The following is a 16,042-nucleotide window of genomic DNA, read 5'->3' on the forward strand; positions in this document are numbered from 1 at the left end:
AATATTAACTCCTCCTTGTAAAATCTTCTGATGGTGATCCATTCTTTCTGAGGAACTAGCTGACATTTTAATTGCTAGAAAAATCAAATATTTTTTAAAAAGCAATTAATGAGAACCCTGAGATGGAAACTGATAAAACTAGGAAAACTTTTGAATTATTTTCCAAGCAGTGATAATTTGCTGCTGAATTAGAATGAACTTCAGCTTGTAGCATGTCTATTTTTTCTTGAGCCAAGAGTGAGTCAATGCCCCTGGCTTTCTTAATCCACTGATGAAAGGTAAAATAATCTTTTGCCAAGTGAATCTTCTTCCATAAGGTAAAATGGCAGCAAATGAATATTATAGTACTATGTCATGGGTAATATAGAAATGCCAGTCTTCCATGGCTCAATACACTGATGGATTTCATTCCAATGATGACCGTGATGGCCATCATATCCCCTCATGATGAAGAGCAAAACAGGGACCGCTGAAAACTCAAGCCTCTTCTTTTCCTCCCTCCTCCTAAGATCCCACTTCCTTCTGGCCTGATGAGGGTTCCTTTATATATGGTCCCCCCAACAGATTACTTATGCCACCCCTATGGCTTCACAGTTCCCTTTCCTGTGCTGATCTGAGAGCAATGGTGATTAAGCAGGAGCCTCTTTTGTTTAGCTGGTTGCTAGAGAATGGGATGGGAACAGGTAAGGGAGGAAAGGACAAGAGGTATTTTTACTTGAAGTTATTTTTCTGATTGGCAGTTTGACAGGTAACAAGTGAATCTGCCTTCACGGTTGCCTAGGAGGCTTCAACTTGCAAAAGGGTTGCCATTTTTGCACACATCTGGAAAACCTTCCCTGCCAGCAGAGGGGTGGGGAGGTTTACCTTTCACCTGAGATTATTTTAAGAATCTCTTGTCCAGGCACTTAGCCTTTTGTGTTCTGTGCCTTGCATAGGTTACAAAATGAATCAGCAGCTAATGAAGTCCTTACAAGCATCCAAAACTACTTCAAGTCCCAGCCCTTTGATTTTAGGGGTGCTCAAATCATTTCTGGGCAAGAGGAAGGGATATATGGATGGATTACAGCCAACTATTTAATGGGAAATTTCCTGGAGGTGTGTGAAAATAAATGCATGGTTTTTAATCTTGCTATTTATCCTGTCCCCTGTGGGTGGCCACTTAAAGCAGAGGTGCATGCTGAAGGGGGCATCTGTCCTGTGTCATCCCTATCATACAATGCATTAAGGAAATACCTATGAGACAATAGCTAAGACAAGACACATAGAGCTGGGGCAAAAACATTGCATCCTAAACAGGACCAAATGCATAGAGCAGATGGAATAACATCACTTACTAGCTGATAAGAAATTGGAGGTTGGGGTGGGGTGGAATCTAAATCTAAAGCTTCTGAGTCTTTTGAAGGGTAGTTGGAGAAGGATTCTTCCCAAAGCTCCACAACTCTCTGAAATTTCTGGAACCCTCAAGGCTTCCCAACCCATCCTGTGTCCCCAGGTCCCTTATATTGCAGTCCCCACATGCCATGCCCCTTGTTCAAAGAAAAGTTAACTCCAAGAGATAATCCCCATGTTATAGAGGGCATAAACCATATCCTGCCCAAGACTTATTTTGTTCCCCCTCAAATATATTCTTTAATTTTAATTAATTGCCAGCAGTTAATATTTTAGAAATTTCACATAAAAATCAACATTTCTAGTTTGTCCTGAACCCTGGCCCCCCTAAAAGTTGGAAGCACTGGTCACAATGGACTTATATTTTGCATGGCAATTGTCTACACCTAATCTGCTTCACTCATTTGTGTTGCCTGCCCAGCCTCTGAAAGCATTTGAGGTCACCACCCTTGAAATAAAGGAGAGATTTGACCCCCAAATGTTCCCCATGTCATACTTTTTAGCAATAAGATATGGATCTTGGGTGGAAAGCCCTGGGCAAACAGAGATGGTGCCTCTCAACTTTTCTCTTGCTTCCTTTTCCCACTGTGCAGAAGAACCTGTGGCATATGTGGGTGCATCCAAATGGAGTGGAGACCATAGGTGCCCTGGATTTAGGTGGTGCCTCCACTCAAATATCTTTTGCGGCTGGAGAGAAGGTAGGGCTGAACACCAGCAGCATCATGAAAGTGTCCCTGTACGGCTATGTGTACACACTCTACACACATAGCTTCCAGTGCTACGGCAGGAACGAGGCTGAGAAGAGGTTTCTGGCAATGCTCCTTCAGGTACCTGAGCTGGGGCGGGGAGGTGGGGGTACAGCAGGTGTTCCCTTGGGGGTCTTAAGGGGAGGGTGCCTTGCCTTCTGGTGTCTGTCCTTTCCACTTCAATTAGAATGTGGATAGATAGGGGCCTGGGTGGCTCAGTTGGTTAAGTGTCTGCCTTCAGCTCAGGTCATGATCCTAGGGTTTTGGGATAGAGCTCATGCCTCCCTGTTCGGTGGGGAGTCTGTTTCTCCCTCTGCCCCTCCCCATGCTCATGCTCACTCGCTCGCTCTCATATAAATGCATAAAAATCTTTAAAAAATAGAATGTGGATAGAAACAAGAACATTATCCAGTTCACTCATGGGGGTCCTAGATCTCTCTCTCTCTCTCTCTCTCTCTGTTGTATTGACCAATTCCAGTGAATCTGAATCAGAAATCTAGGGAAATTCCAGGGCACCAGATGTTTTATAAATGATTCAAGACCTGGGATCCCTTTATGGACACAAACTGTTTAAAACCAATAGCTAAATAAGCCTGAGCATTTTTCAACTCCCTTGAGTACAGACAAAATAATAAAAGTGATTCCAAGAGAAATATTTGCTGACGGGAGAGGACTGAGCCTTCCCCAGGCTCAGCCTCTTTTTAGATGGGCCTATATTAGGCAGGCTTGATGGCCTTTATATGGTGGGATTGTGGAGTAACAGAATTCCATCACATTGGTCAATCACATGGTAACTATTCCATGGCACAGATGGCTACTGCAGACATCAGCTAGAAGGCTGTCAACAAGGTAAACTCAACATTAGTGTGGTGTGTGTTGGAGGCTGGGCACTGCCTGGGAAGAACAGAGTGGGAGACACTGCACATGGTCCTTGGGGCTTCAGAGACCCAGTGCCCACCCCAGACACACCACCCCTAATTGGCCAAACCAAGCTCCACAGGGAACCCTGTCAATCCTCCCTAGCAAGGTTTCTATAACCACCACTCCACCCCACTTGCTCACTAACATACTTCAGCCAATACGTTACTTTCTAGGACAGAAGTTCTGGAAACACCTCTTTTCTCCATCTCTTTTTATTTCTAGCAATGCTTAATGCCCCTCCCTCCAGCTCTGGTCCTGACAAGGGTGGAGAGCAGGGGCTCCTCTAAACTTATATCAGGAGAAAGGCAGGTGAAATCCTCTTCCCAGGGTGAATTAAGGTCAAAGAAGCTAACCTCTTATATTTGGCTGGCCCTGAAGAATATTTATTTGTGAGTTTTTATTTTTATAATGTTTATTAAAGAATGATTATGCATCCAAGAATATACAGTAGAGCAGCAAATACTCCACCTGTCTGAGGTCTCATTTGTGTTTGAGAAACGTAGGACTCAAGGTTTGAGCTCAGGCCTGGGGCATGTGGGAGACCCCAGCCTCTACTATAGACAGTCAGCCCGCAGGGATGAGGACAGCTCTCCAATTTGCCTGGTAACCTCTGGATGCCCTCAAAGCCTTCTGACTCAGGTGAGGGGAAGGATCCAGGTGTGCTGAGGATCACCCACAAATGCATGTCCAGACCTGCCTAACCAATACTTTCATGTGCCAAATACATACTGCCAAGCCCCAACTTAGGAGGTTCATAAAGATTGCATCATGAACACTGGCTGAGTAAATTCCACTAGTCTGGATCTGGTTTCCTTATCTGTCACAGTGTGATGAGAATGGTACCTAGAAATATGCTTTGCAAACTGTTTTTGTATGAACAAGCCTTTAGTTGCCCTGAGCTGGAGTCTCTGACAGCCTGTAGGAGGCCAGAGACATGCATTCACTGTCTTTCTTTCCCTCTTTAAGAAAGTTTTTTCTTTTTTTCATTTTTAAAAAAGATTTTATCCATTCTCTTGACAGAGAGATAGAGCCAGAGAGCACAAGCGAGGAGGTAGGGGAGGTGGGGGACAGCAGAGGGAGAGGGAGAGGCAGGCTCCCCACTGAGCGGGAGCCTGACCTGACTGACTCATTTCCAAGACCCTGAGGTCATGACCTGAGATGCTTAACTGACTAAGCCACCCAAGCTCCCTAAAAGTTTTTTCTTTTGTTTTTAAAGACAAACATGTTGAATGAAAACAGACATGTTTGCATTTAGAAAAGGAAAAATATAAATAACAAAACAAAAAAACCTAGAATTAACTACCATAAACATACTGCATTTTCTTCGTTTTTTTTTTCTTCCAGTTTTTTTCATGCAGGAATAAGTATATTTACAAATTTGGCTTCATATAGTATATATAATTTTGTATCCAGTTTTTTCTTTTTTTTTCTTTTTTTTTTAATTTATTTATGATAGTCACAGAGAGAGAGAGAGAGAGAGAGAGAGAGAGGCAGAGACACAGGCAGAGGGAGAAGCAGGCTCCATGCACCGGGAGCCCGACGTGGGATTCGATCCCGGGTCTCCAGGATCGCGCCCTGGGCCAAAGGCAGGCGCCAAACCGCTGCGCCACCCAGGGATCCCTGTATCCAGTTTTTTCTTTTACGTAACAGTAAATCATGAGCAGTTTCCTCTGTTGTTCAGTATCCTTTGAAGTTATTATTTAAATGGACACATAATATTCCAGATATCATTATTTAAAAAGAAAAACTGAATTGGGCATTTTATTATAAAAGAAAGTACATTTTTATTGTAAAAATGTCAAACTGCCTAAAACATTAAAGTAAAAATGAAAGAATCTCTTTCCAACCCTATTCACCAAATGTCTTCCCTGTTCACAGCTTGATACGTTGTTGTTCTAGACTTTCCAGATCAATCTCTAACTTACTTTCTTTACCTTTTAGTATTTCACAATTTGTCAACTATTCCTATCTTGATGGACATCAGGCTATGTCCTGTTTTGCTGCAGCAATCTTAATGCAGTGAAGCTTCTTGTGCATATGACCTTATGAACTAGTGATTTTGCTTCTACAGGATAGACTTGAAGAATATGTATATTTTTTATATAAGTGAATAAATAGGCAATCTTCCAAAAAGTTAAAAACCATCCAGATTCCCACCAACAATGTTGTGATGACAATCTGATAATTTCAGGGATTCTGAGACATTCTATTAATAAGTCCGTGGATAAGGAGGATCTGTTTCTGAATTTCCTATTCAATTCATCCATGTTCCCATTTTTGAGCCAACTATTCTAGTTGCAGTTTTTTTTTTCTACTCTCAGACATTTATTCTGAACTTCAAAACATTTTAAGTAGTGACAAAATGGAATTTTTTCATTGAGATTATGATTATGGTTGCAGTGAGTGAAAATTAATTTGGTAAAAAAAAATTTGCTTATTGATAATGTTATAAATTCCTATATAGGATTTAAAAATATCCTTCCAATTATTTAGTTCATGGTTTGTATCCTTCAAAAAACATAGTTTTCATTTTTGGTCTTGTACCTTCCTTTTAAATTTGCTTCTTTGTATGTGTTTTTAATAGTTTCTGTCACTATTTTTTTTTTAATTTTTATTTATTTATGATAGTCACAGAGAGAGAGAGAGAGAGAGGCAGAGACATAGGCAGAGGGAGAAGCAGGCTCCATGCACCGGGAGCCTGATGTGGGATTCGATCCTGGGTCTCCAGGATCACGCCCTGGGCCAAAGGCAGGCGCCAAACCACTGCGCCACCCAGGGATCCCAGTTTCTGTCACTATTAGGGAGAGTCCCTATCGCTATTTTTCCACTTTTGGGGAGATTTCTCTAAGATCAAGATATACTGTAGTTTTCTAGTGGACTTAGTTGCTCTCAAGCCTAATGGTTGACCCGTTAGTGCCAGTGCTGTGCAAACACTATTCAGAGTAAATTTGTTGAAAGTTGAGGGCCTGAGCAACTTGGACCATTGGCAAATTATATTTTAAGAATGCCATCACAAATCATTTAAACTCCAAAAAGATCATAGAAATAATCTTTCCTGAGCTGCTTCTATGTTCCAAGCCAAAGATAATTGATATTCTCTTGCTTCTTCTCCAGACCAAGCCAGAAATAATTTATTGTGTTTTAATGATTTAAAAAGTATGTCAGATTTGGAGGGGGAAATTAAATAACCATCTGATTGATTTCTCCACCCCCCTTTTAAACCAATATTTCAGCCATAGAGTGACCCTGGTGTGACATGTTACAAATTAGAAATATTAATTTTTGAAATCATTTTTTTCATACTATTGAATCAGAAAGGAGCCTGTTTGCTGCCTCCACAGACTTAGTCATTACAAGACCTTCCTGGAGGACACAGATTTGAGCTACACTGGATGAGTGTTGGACTTCTGTAGGCCTATGTGTGGAGTCCTGTCACTGGTCTTTGTTAAATGGTTGTATTAAATTGTTGTGTACCTCAATTTCCTGCATCACTAAACTGAAGAGTTAGAAAAAAATATTGTGAGTCAAGACTTTACTACAGGAGATGCTTGGTGACTTTGAAATTGGACAGAGTTCTAATCCAATATCTTAGAAAAGAGAGTCCATAAATAGGACCAAGAATATTTAGAATTTAGCATAAGAAGAATATTTTTTCACCAGTAGATAAAATATTGGATAGTCATTTGAAAAAAGTAAAGTCAGGTTCCCTACTACAATCTTTACACCAAATAAATTACAAATGGATCAAAGATTTATATGTAACAAGGATATTTGTTGGACCATTGTTTATAAAAGCAGAATGATTGGAAACCATCTAAATATTCACATAGAAGAGATTCCTTATCCAAGGAATATTTGTATAGTGGAGTGCTATACAGCTACTAAAAAGAGGAGGCCATTCTGTATGTACAATGGAAAAGATGTGAAAGATATATTTTTAAGTAATAAAAGGGCAAAACAGTGTGTATAGAGTACTACCATTTATACTTTTTAGAAAAAGAAAGAAGGGGGAAAATAAAGATATTTGCATATGCATATAAGAAGTATCTCTGGTAGGAAATGACAAAAATTGGCAATAAAGGTTACTTCTAGGGAGGGATCTGGTGGCTAGAAGTGGTTGGGATGGAACCTTAATTTTCATAATAAGTAAAAAAAAAAATTTTCATAATATACTTATTTATAACCCTTTGGATTATTTTGTTAACTGGATAGGTGATCTTCTATTCAAAATGATCAATTAATCTAAACATATCTTGTTTTCCCATCAAAATGAATTTCATACAATCTGTTTCATAGGACTGCCTTAAGGGGTGGGTCAGATAATGTGAGCAAGAGCCTAACCTTGTGCCTGGTGCAGGGTAACTATTCACCCACCCCCAGTAGAGTTCTCAAGACAACCTGACAGTTGCCTTCAAGTACACACTGACACAAAATGGCATGTTTTTTCATCCATATCTCTCTTGGCATGGGAGGGTAACAATAGTGAAGATTTGCAAAAGGGAAACACTTGGCCCTCCACGAAAGAGTAGTTTCTGACACCCTCCCTCTCATTCCTCCAGAATTCTCCCATCAAAACCAGTATCATCAACCCCTGTTACCCTCAGAATTATGTCACCACCTTCACTGGGGACTACATATTTGACAGCCTGTGCACAGCAGACCTGAGGCCTGAAAATTATGATCCTGATGACATCATCACTTTTGAAGGAACCGGGAACCCATCACTGTGTAGGGAAAAGGTGGCTTCCTTGTTTGACTTTGAAGCTTGCCATGACCAAGAAGCTTGTTCCTTTGATGGGGTTTACCAGCCAAAAGTTAAAGGGGCATTCGTGGTAAGAGCAAAAATCACTAAAAGATTCCTTTTTTCCCCCATTGAAGATTTAGCTCTCACATTTGTTTCTCTTCTGCTGATCTGTTTCCCACTTTCTTATTCCCCACCCCGAAGCTCCATATTACATGCCATTCTGAGAACTGACTTTCTTCTGTGCTACCCCCTTCCAGGCTTTTGCAGGATTCTACTACACAGTCAGTGCTTTCAATCTTTCAGGGAGCTTTTCCCTGAACGCCTTCAACTCAAGCACCTGGGATCTCTGCTCTGAAAGCTGGAGTCAGGTCAGTATTTACAGAGAAAAGGGCAGCATCAGTATGAAACAGTAAGTGGAGTTGAATATATTCCATTTGTGTACATGTGTACGTTTGTTCTGAATTTGGACCTTATGCCGTTCTACTTTCACCACATCCACAAAATGTGGTAATAAGGAACCTATCTCGTACCCACATTGTGAACTAATGTTCTGACCATGGGCACAATGGTTACAACGGTATGTGATACAGAAGAAGCATGATACTCCCTAGAGGTATTTTCATTATGGTATGGTACAACTGGAATATTTATGGTGATGGTATTATGAAATTCTAGGTGATGAGATTCTTTAAAATTGTTCTGAAACATGCATTTTCAAATATGCCTGCCTCACCTATTTGGAATTGCCTCTTTAGCTCCCACTGCGGCTTCCTAGGTTTGATGAGGTATATGCCCGCTCCTACTGCTTCTCAGCCCACTATATCTACCACCTGCTTGTAAATGGATACAGATTCACTGAGGAGACCTGGCCCCAAATACGTTTTAAAAAAGAAGTAAGTCAAGGCACAGGTTGTTTTCTCCTCTTCCTTTTAAAGGTATTGTGCATATATACATGAAAGAAATGTAGAAATTATGAGGGTATTGGTGATTTCAGTTTGCTGAAGGGAAGCTGATGAGCCTTTGATCCCTTGTGAGCTTTCTAGAAGAGATAGTGGAGAATTCAGAGAAGGTGTCACTGGAGACCCTTCCACATGAGTGAAGGAACAGAGGCCAAGAGCTCACAGACCCTGAGCACCACAAGGGCAGGACCTGTTGTATTATCTTCATATTCCTAGCATTCAGCACAGAGCAAGAACCTAGAAGGGGTTTACTAAATGTTTGTTGAGAGATATAAATATTGTAAGGATCAGACTTCATCCAGAAAAGAAGCTTTAAATAGAGCAGCAATTTTTTTTAAGAGGATGGTAACTAACTGCTCTCCATTTTATGCAGATGTCAGGGTAAATGCTCTCTCTTAGGGTATTAGGGATTTACAGCAAACAAGAGGTAAGAGCTTCTCTCGGAATGTGCCTGAGGTCACTGTATTTACTGTCAAGTGTTCAGGATGGCCTGAAGCTGGAATCATAGCTGTCACCCTCCAGACCTTGCTTTCAGGCAGGACTCACCCAGCACTATGTTCTCATTTAGGTTTGAGGAGAATTTTCTCATTTCAGGAATAGCTGATATAAAGCCTGAAGTCAGTCTACTCAATATTAGCTTTAGCAATAATTAGATTTAACCAATCAATAACCAGCATTATGGCTGTGACTGTCTACTTTTACATAAATAAAATTGAGTCATCTACAAAAAGATAAGGCTGTCTGGAGACATATAAGGACTGTTGGTGGGCATGCACTCTCTAAGCTTTGCTTCTAATGAATCTAATTAGCAGGAAAATACATTATAAGAATGGAACATGACGTCCCTTGGATACCAGTTTGGATGGATATAGAATTCCAGCTTTCAAGTCCCTTTCCTTTATTCATAAAGAAGTTTATATACAGCCAAATTAGTATTCAAATGTGAAGGCATAAAGAGAAAATATGCCACACAAAGATATCAAAAATATTTTTGGAGGAAATAATCAAATAATAAGAGATATAAATCCAAGGGTTGTAAAAATATAGGCAGTAAAAATAAATTATGTGGTGGCTTAAAATGTATATTTAAAAAAAGAAAACTTACACCAAAGAAAAGTAAAAGAGAAGAGTCCATCCATACATAACAACCCAAAATTCAGTATTGCTAATATCCAATGTGAAGAGAGCAGGTAAGGGGTCATAAGAGTGGCCTAAAATGTCCATTTTATAAAGGGGGACTTCATATATGAATATCATTTTTAGGGCAAGAAAAGAAAAAAATATAGAAGAAGGAAAGTAGAACTGAAAATTTAAAACTAAGATACTAGGAAGTAGTAGTCCAAATATATCAATAATGACAATAATCATAAATTGACTAAACTTACCAGTTAAAACACAAATATTGCAGATTGTATTTTTAAAAATCAAACATATGGTGTTTATAAGAGAAACCCTTAGACGTTAAGCATAAGGACATGGAAAGATTAAAAATTTTTTAAAAATTTAACTGTCAGGCAACCCAAAGAAATGGTAATTAAAAAAAATTTAAAAAAATTTTCTGTACAGCTATTTAATATCTAACCAAATAGTCTTTAAAATGAAGAGGATTGTTCAAGGTACAGAGGATTATAACATAATGATACAGAATTCATTCTTAAGATTGCAAATTGGAAACTTTTTGTATCTAATAAAACAGTCTAAAAACATGGAAACAAAAACTGATGGAACTAACATAAGAAATTGACACAGCCTGTTCCCTATTTAGACTGACACCCTGTGCTTAGAAGCTGGTCCTGGGTTCAGTAAACTGCACATTACCCTTTCTTTGGCCACAGACACTTCTGTACCTGACAGTAGAAAAACTCCCACTGTTGTTAACTGTGCCCTTATGCCATTTGGCTGTGACAAGGTTGTGAGGGCTCTGACGGTTTTCTCCACGGTGCTGAGCATAGGGCCCTCAAGCCTTTGTGGTCTCACTGACCTGGATTCTAGCCAGTGTCTGAACGTGAGAAAATTCTTTGACTTTAGACTGCAGTTTCAGGTGGGTGTTTCATGAGGATGATGGTGTGACACGTGTAATTCCCAACTCAAACCCTACCCTGAGAACTGAGCCATCTTTCTACCATACAGGTGGGGAACAGCAGCATAGCCTGGTCTCTGGGCTACATGCTCAGCCTGACCAACCAGATCCCAGCCGAAAGCCCTCTGATCCGACTGCCTATGGACCCACCTGCCTTTCTGGGCATCCTCGCCTTCTTCACAGCAGTGGCCTTGCTGTGTCTGGCATTTCTTGTGTACCTGTATGTTTCGTCCAGGAAGCAGAGGCAGTCCCAACACGCCTTCAACCACACAGTGGATTCTGAGTGAGCCTTGTGAAGCAGCTCCTGGAGCCTGAGGGCTGCCCAGGACCAGCGTGGGTAGCACAAGACAATGTCAGCGAAATGTCCATCTTCAGGAAATACAACGAAAGTCAAGTACCTAGGTCATGCACCTCTCTGATAGTGATTTATGCCAAAGCACCTCTTGCGGAGTCCCCCAACCATTCTGGGCACATTGCTTCTCCAAGGACCCTACCATCCACTTGCTGGCCTATTGGAGAACTGAGGAGAGACAGGCCATCAAGGTCAGGCTTTTTATTCCAAGTGCTAGGAACAGTAAGTTGAGAATATGACAGTTTGATGTTGAAGAACTGACCTCAGGGCTCAGTTTGCATTTTTCCTTCCTCAGAAGTGCCCTATACCTCCTAGCAAGTTTGGAAGTTGACAGGTGCCCATTAAGCATTTGACACAGTTAGATATGTTGCATCATGGCTTCCTCCCATTGATTCTTAACTAAGAGTTAGCAATCCCATAAACATTGAGGTACCTCAGACTAGCAGAATATAGTATCTGGTGGAGAAGATTCCTTTACCCCAATGATAGTGGCCATGGCCAGGCTCTGTCATACGGGCAGAACCTGGAAGACAGAGACACATAGAAAATCTCCCAGGAAACTGCAGTCTTTCCAGAGTGGGATTCCCACTCAGGGCACTAGTCAGTAGATTGCAGCCTGTGTGTATGAATTCATTCTCACCTACTCTTCATATGCCTCGGTCCTCCTATAAAACATTTACTCCTAGTGAGGCTATCATGTAACACATCTTTTTGCCTTTCTAGGCTTTTGCTTAGGGCTATTTCTCCATTGACAGCGTGGTGTGTGTTTTGTCCACTGTTCCCACAAGTGTACTTGATGCTGTCTTGAGATTTCCTCACTTACCACTTTCCTACGTAGGATGAGAAAGAACTACGGCAAGTCCAATGTTGAAAAAAAAAACCAATCAACATTATTTCCAATTGTTGTTGGTTAGCTGAATATGGAATAAAGGACTCTTATTTTGATTTGAAATGTGTTTGTTGCCTTGCAAACAGTACTTTTTCTACTAAGGACCCAAGGTGGTATTTATGAGAGGAAGTTCTTAAAATGAGGAAAAATTTGTTAGGAAATCTTTCCTAGTGAACTAAGAAAATTATGCATTAATATCACCTTTATTCCAGAGAAGTCAAAGTACTTCACTTTGGAAAGCCTTTGGCTCCTTGAGGTAATTGAGTCAAACATTTCTGTATCTTATTTGACATCTAAAACTTCTGTGCTACAACCTGCCACTCAGATCATTCCCAAAAATGCATCTTTGCTCACACAATTCTCACTCCTTCACCTGTGGGTCATCCTCCCAACCATCCAAATCATGCATATTTCTCAAGCCCTGATTTAGCTCTGCTCTTTCCACAAAGCTTTCCTTACACATACACACACACACACACACACACACACACACACACACACACACAATGATCTACTGGACCACCTTTTAAAAACTAGTTGGGGGGGGGGCACCTGGGCTCTGGGCTCAGTGGTTGAGCATCTACGTTCAACTCAGGTCATGATGCTGGACCTCCAGGATCAAGCCCCACATCTGGCTCTCTGCTCAGGGGGAGTCTGCTTCTCCCACTCCCTCTTGCCTCTCCTCCAGCTTATGTTTGCACGCTCTGTGTGTGTGTCTCTCTCTCTCAAATAAATAAATAAAATATTTTTTAAGAAGCTAGTTCAGGGGACACTTGGGTGACTCAGTGGTTGAGCGTCTTCCTTAGGCTTAGGTGGTGATCTGGTGATCCTGGGATTGAGTCCCACATCAGGCTCCCTGCCTGCTTCTTCCTCTGCCTATGTCTGCCTCTCTTGTGTGTGTCTCCCATGAATAAATAAATAAATCTTAAAAAAATAAAAATAAAAAGCTAGTTAAGAATATATATATATATATACATACAAACTAGTTAGGTAAATTATTATTTATCTTGTGTGTGCATATGGCTTATTTCTAAAATAGACAGTAGGCTACTGAAGGGCAAATCCTGTTATTAATCACTCATTCATTCAACAAAATTCTGAAAAATACATACTATGGGCCTAACACCTTGCCAGGTGTGATCTCAGATTTGGATAAGTGCTATAAATGTAATATACTTACTTAATGTATTTGTTGGTTGGTGTTATTTCCATAAAGGATGAAGAGTGGGCAATAAAGTATAGATATATTAGATAAAAATAGTATCCAAATAACCAAGAGTTTGCATGAAAAGACATTTATATCTAAGCAGGGAAGAGGGCCATGAGTCCAAGAAGGCAAATCATAGTCAATGTTTCTAGCTGATTCGGGAACTTGGAATAAGCTAATGAAATATTTTGTGTTTTCTAACATATATCAAAGAATTCTTACCAGATGAACTATCATGAAATCTGCAGTCCTGGTAACATATCTAGTAAGATTATGATAAACAGAAGTCTAACATGGTCCCGCCACCTTACCTCCTAGTGTTACTCGGGAGATTATGTTGTACACCGCAAAAGGGATTTGCAGATGTAGTCACCAGTCAGTGGACCTTAAATAGGAGAGATTATCCAGGTAGGCTTTTTTCTCACGTGAACTCTTTAAAGGTAGAGCACTTGCTCCAGAAGACAGAGATATTCAAAGCCTGAGATGGAGTTGATATGCTATTGCTAACTTAAAGATGGAGGAGGCCAGGCATGAGAGAACCCAAGAGCAGCCTCTAGGAATGAAGAGCAGCCCTTGGCTGACAGCCCACAAGAAAGCAGGGGCCTCAGTCTTACAACTGCAAGCAACTATGTTCTTTTAGCAATTTGCATAAACTTGAAAGCATAGTTCCCCAGAACTTCCAGTTAAGAGCTCCACCAGATTTGACCCGTCAATTTCAGCCTTTAGAGACCCTAAGCAGAGAACCCAGTTGAGCTCACCCAGACTTCTGACCTACAGAATTTGGAGGTAATACATGGGTATTGTTTGAGGCCACTACGTTTATGGCAATTTGTTACACGGCCAATAGAAAATTAATACTATAGAACCTAGGCCCCAAGACCCCAACCAAAACAAGTGCTTACATTTGAAATATAAGTGAAGATAAAAGTGATTAGTATCACAAATTGTGTCTACTCCTTACAGTAACATGCAGGAAAGGCATAGGCTTAGAGGTAAAATAACATACCAACATTACCCAGCTAGTAAACTTTGGAGGTGGAGACTGTGAGTTGAGATTCTGGTCTGATTGAATCTAAAGCCCATTATGTCTGTCACATTTCCTGTCACAGGAAAAGGCAGTGTCACATGGCAGATAGGAGTTTGGCTTTAGAATGTTGTAGTCCAACATACTCATTCACATATAGACACTTGACTTATGACAGAAGTATTACACCAGAGCAATGAAAAAGATGTGGGACAAATGGATTTCCATATGGAGGAAAAAAAGGAAATTCGACTCCTTCCTCACACTATTTTCAAAAATTACTTGCAGGACAGTTAGAGACCTAAGCATGAAAGACAAACCTACAAAGGTTTTAGAACAGAAAAGAGGAGAAAAATTTTAAGATCTTCAGTAAGGGAAGGGTTTCCTAAGCATTGCATAAAATGCACTTACCGTAAAAGAATATGTGATATTCGATTACATTAAAATTAAGAACTTCTATTCCTCAAAAAACACCATTATAAGAGTGAAAAGATAAGCTACAGAGTGGAAGGAGGTATTTGCAATGTATATGACTGATAAAGGACTAGTTTCCAAATTACATGGAGAATTCCGACAAATCAGTGAGAAAAAGGCAAGTGAAAAGCCATTTTACAAAAGGAGAAATCTAACTGTTCAATAAATATGAAAAGGTGCTCAACTTCATTTATAGATTAGGGAAATGCATATTAAAACTATGATGAATCATCATAATACACCCATTGTTTGATAAAATTAAAAACTCTGACAACACTAAATGTTGGTAAGTGTGGAACAACTAGAACTCTCATGCACTGGATGTAATTAATGTAACCATTCTGGGAAACTGGTATTATCTAATAAAGTTGAAGCTATATGTACCAAATGACCCAGAAATTCTTAGAAGCTATATGTACCAAATGACCCAGAAATTCTTAGAAGCTATATGTACCAAATGACCCAGAAATTCTTAGAAGCTATATGTACCAAATGACCCAGAAATTCTAGTCTAAGGTATATACCTTAGACATACATGTTTTAATGTACACCAGGCTACATGCCTAAGAATGCTTTTACCAGCAGCCAAGATGCCTATCCCATAAAATGGAAGGGTATATAGTGATATATCCATAGTACTAAAAAACACCGTATAGTATGAAAACAAAAGAAATGTAAATCTATGCTCAAAATGGTTGGATCTTGCCAAGGTGACATTGAGGGTAAAATCAAGTCACAAAAACACATACGAATAATTCCATTTATATGAAGTTCAAAAACCAGCAAAACTAAACACAGAAAATCAACTCTCAAGGAAAGCAAGGAAATTATTACTCTTAAATTTGAGGGAAGATGGAGGTAGTGTTTAGAAAGGGATACATGAATGTCTCAGTATGTTAGGGCTGCCATGACAAAGTACCATAGAACAGGTGACTTAAACAACACACATTTATTGTCTCACAGCTCTAGAAGCCAGGAAGCCTGAGACCAAGGTGTCAGCCAATTCAGTACCTGGTGAGAGACTTCTTTCAGGCTTATAAACAGCCTGCCTTCTTACTGAGGCTCCCCTTGGCCTTTCTTCTGTGCTTGTGTAGGGAGAAAGACAGTGAGCTCTCTGGTATCTCTTCTTTTAAGAGTACCAATCCCATCACAAGAGCCTGACCCTCATGGCCTCATCCCACCCTAAATACCTGCTGAAGTACCAAATACCATCACAGTGAAGGTTGGGGTTTCAATATATAAATATTGGGGGATACA

The 16,042-nt window shown here is 40.1% G+C and overlaps 1 protein-coding gene across 2 annotated transcripts in view; it reads left to right on the forward strand.

Annotated features, from left to right (window-relative positions):
• ENTPD3 (ectonucleoside triphosphate diphosphohydrolase 3) overlaps positions 1–12,143 on the forward strand; it is a 33,193-nt gene extending 21,050 nt beyond the window's left edge. For both annotated transcript variants that reach the window (XM_038570518.1, XM_038570519.1), the window contains exons 6-11: positions 936–1,095; positions 1,983–2,216; positions 7,616–7,888; positions 8,058–8,168; positions 8,556–8,693; positions 10,890–12,143. In XM_038570518.1, the coding sequence (XP_038426446.1) occupies positions 936–1,095; positions 1,983–2,216; positions 7,616–7,888; positions 8,058–8,168; positions 8,556–8,693; positions 10,890–11,126 (1,153 nt within the window). In that variant the 3' untranslated portion in view covers positions 11,127–12,143. The remainder of the gene's footprint in view (positions 1–935; positions 1,096–1,982; positions 2,217–7,615; positions 7,889–8,057; positions 8,169–8,555; positions 8,694–10,889) is intronic.
• Positions 12,144–16,042: the final 3,899 nt, after the last annotated feature.

This window comes from Canis lupus, chromosome 23, assembly GCF_011100685.1.
Source record: "Canis lupus familiaris isolate Mischka breed German Shepherd chromosome 23, alternate assembly UU_Cfam_GSD_1.0, whole genome shotgun sequence".
Lineage (NCBI taxonomy): Eukaryota > Metazoa > Chordata > Mammalia > Carnivora > Canidae > Canis > Canis lupus.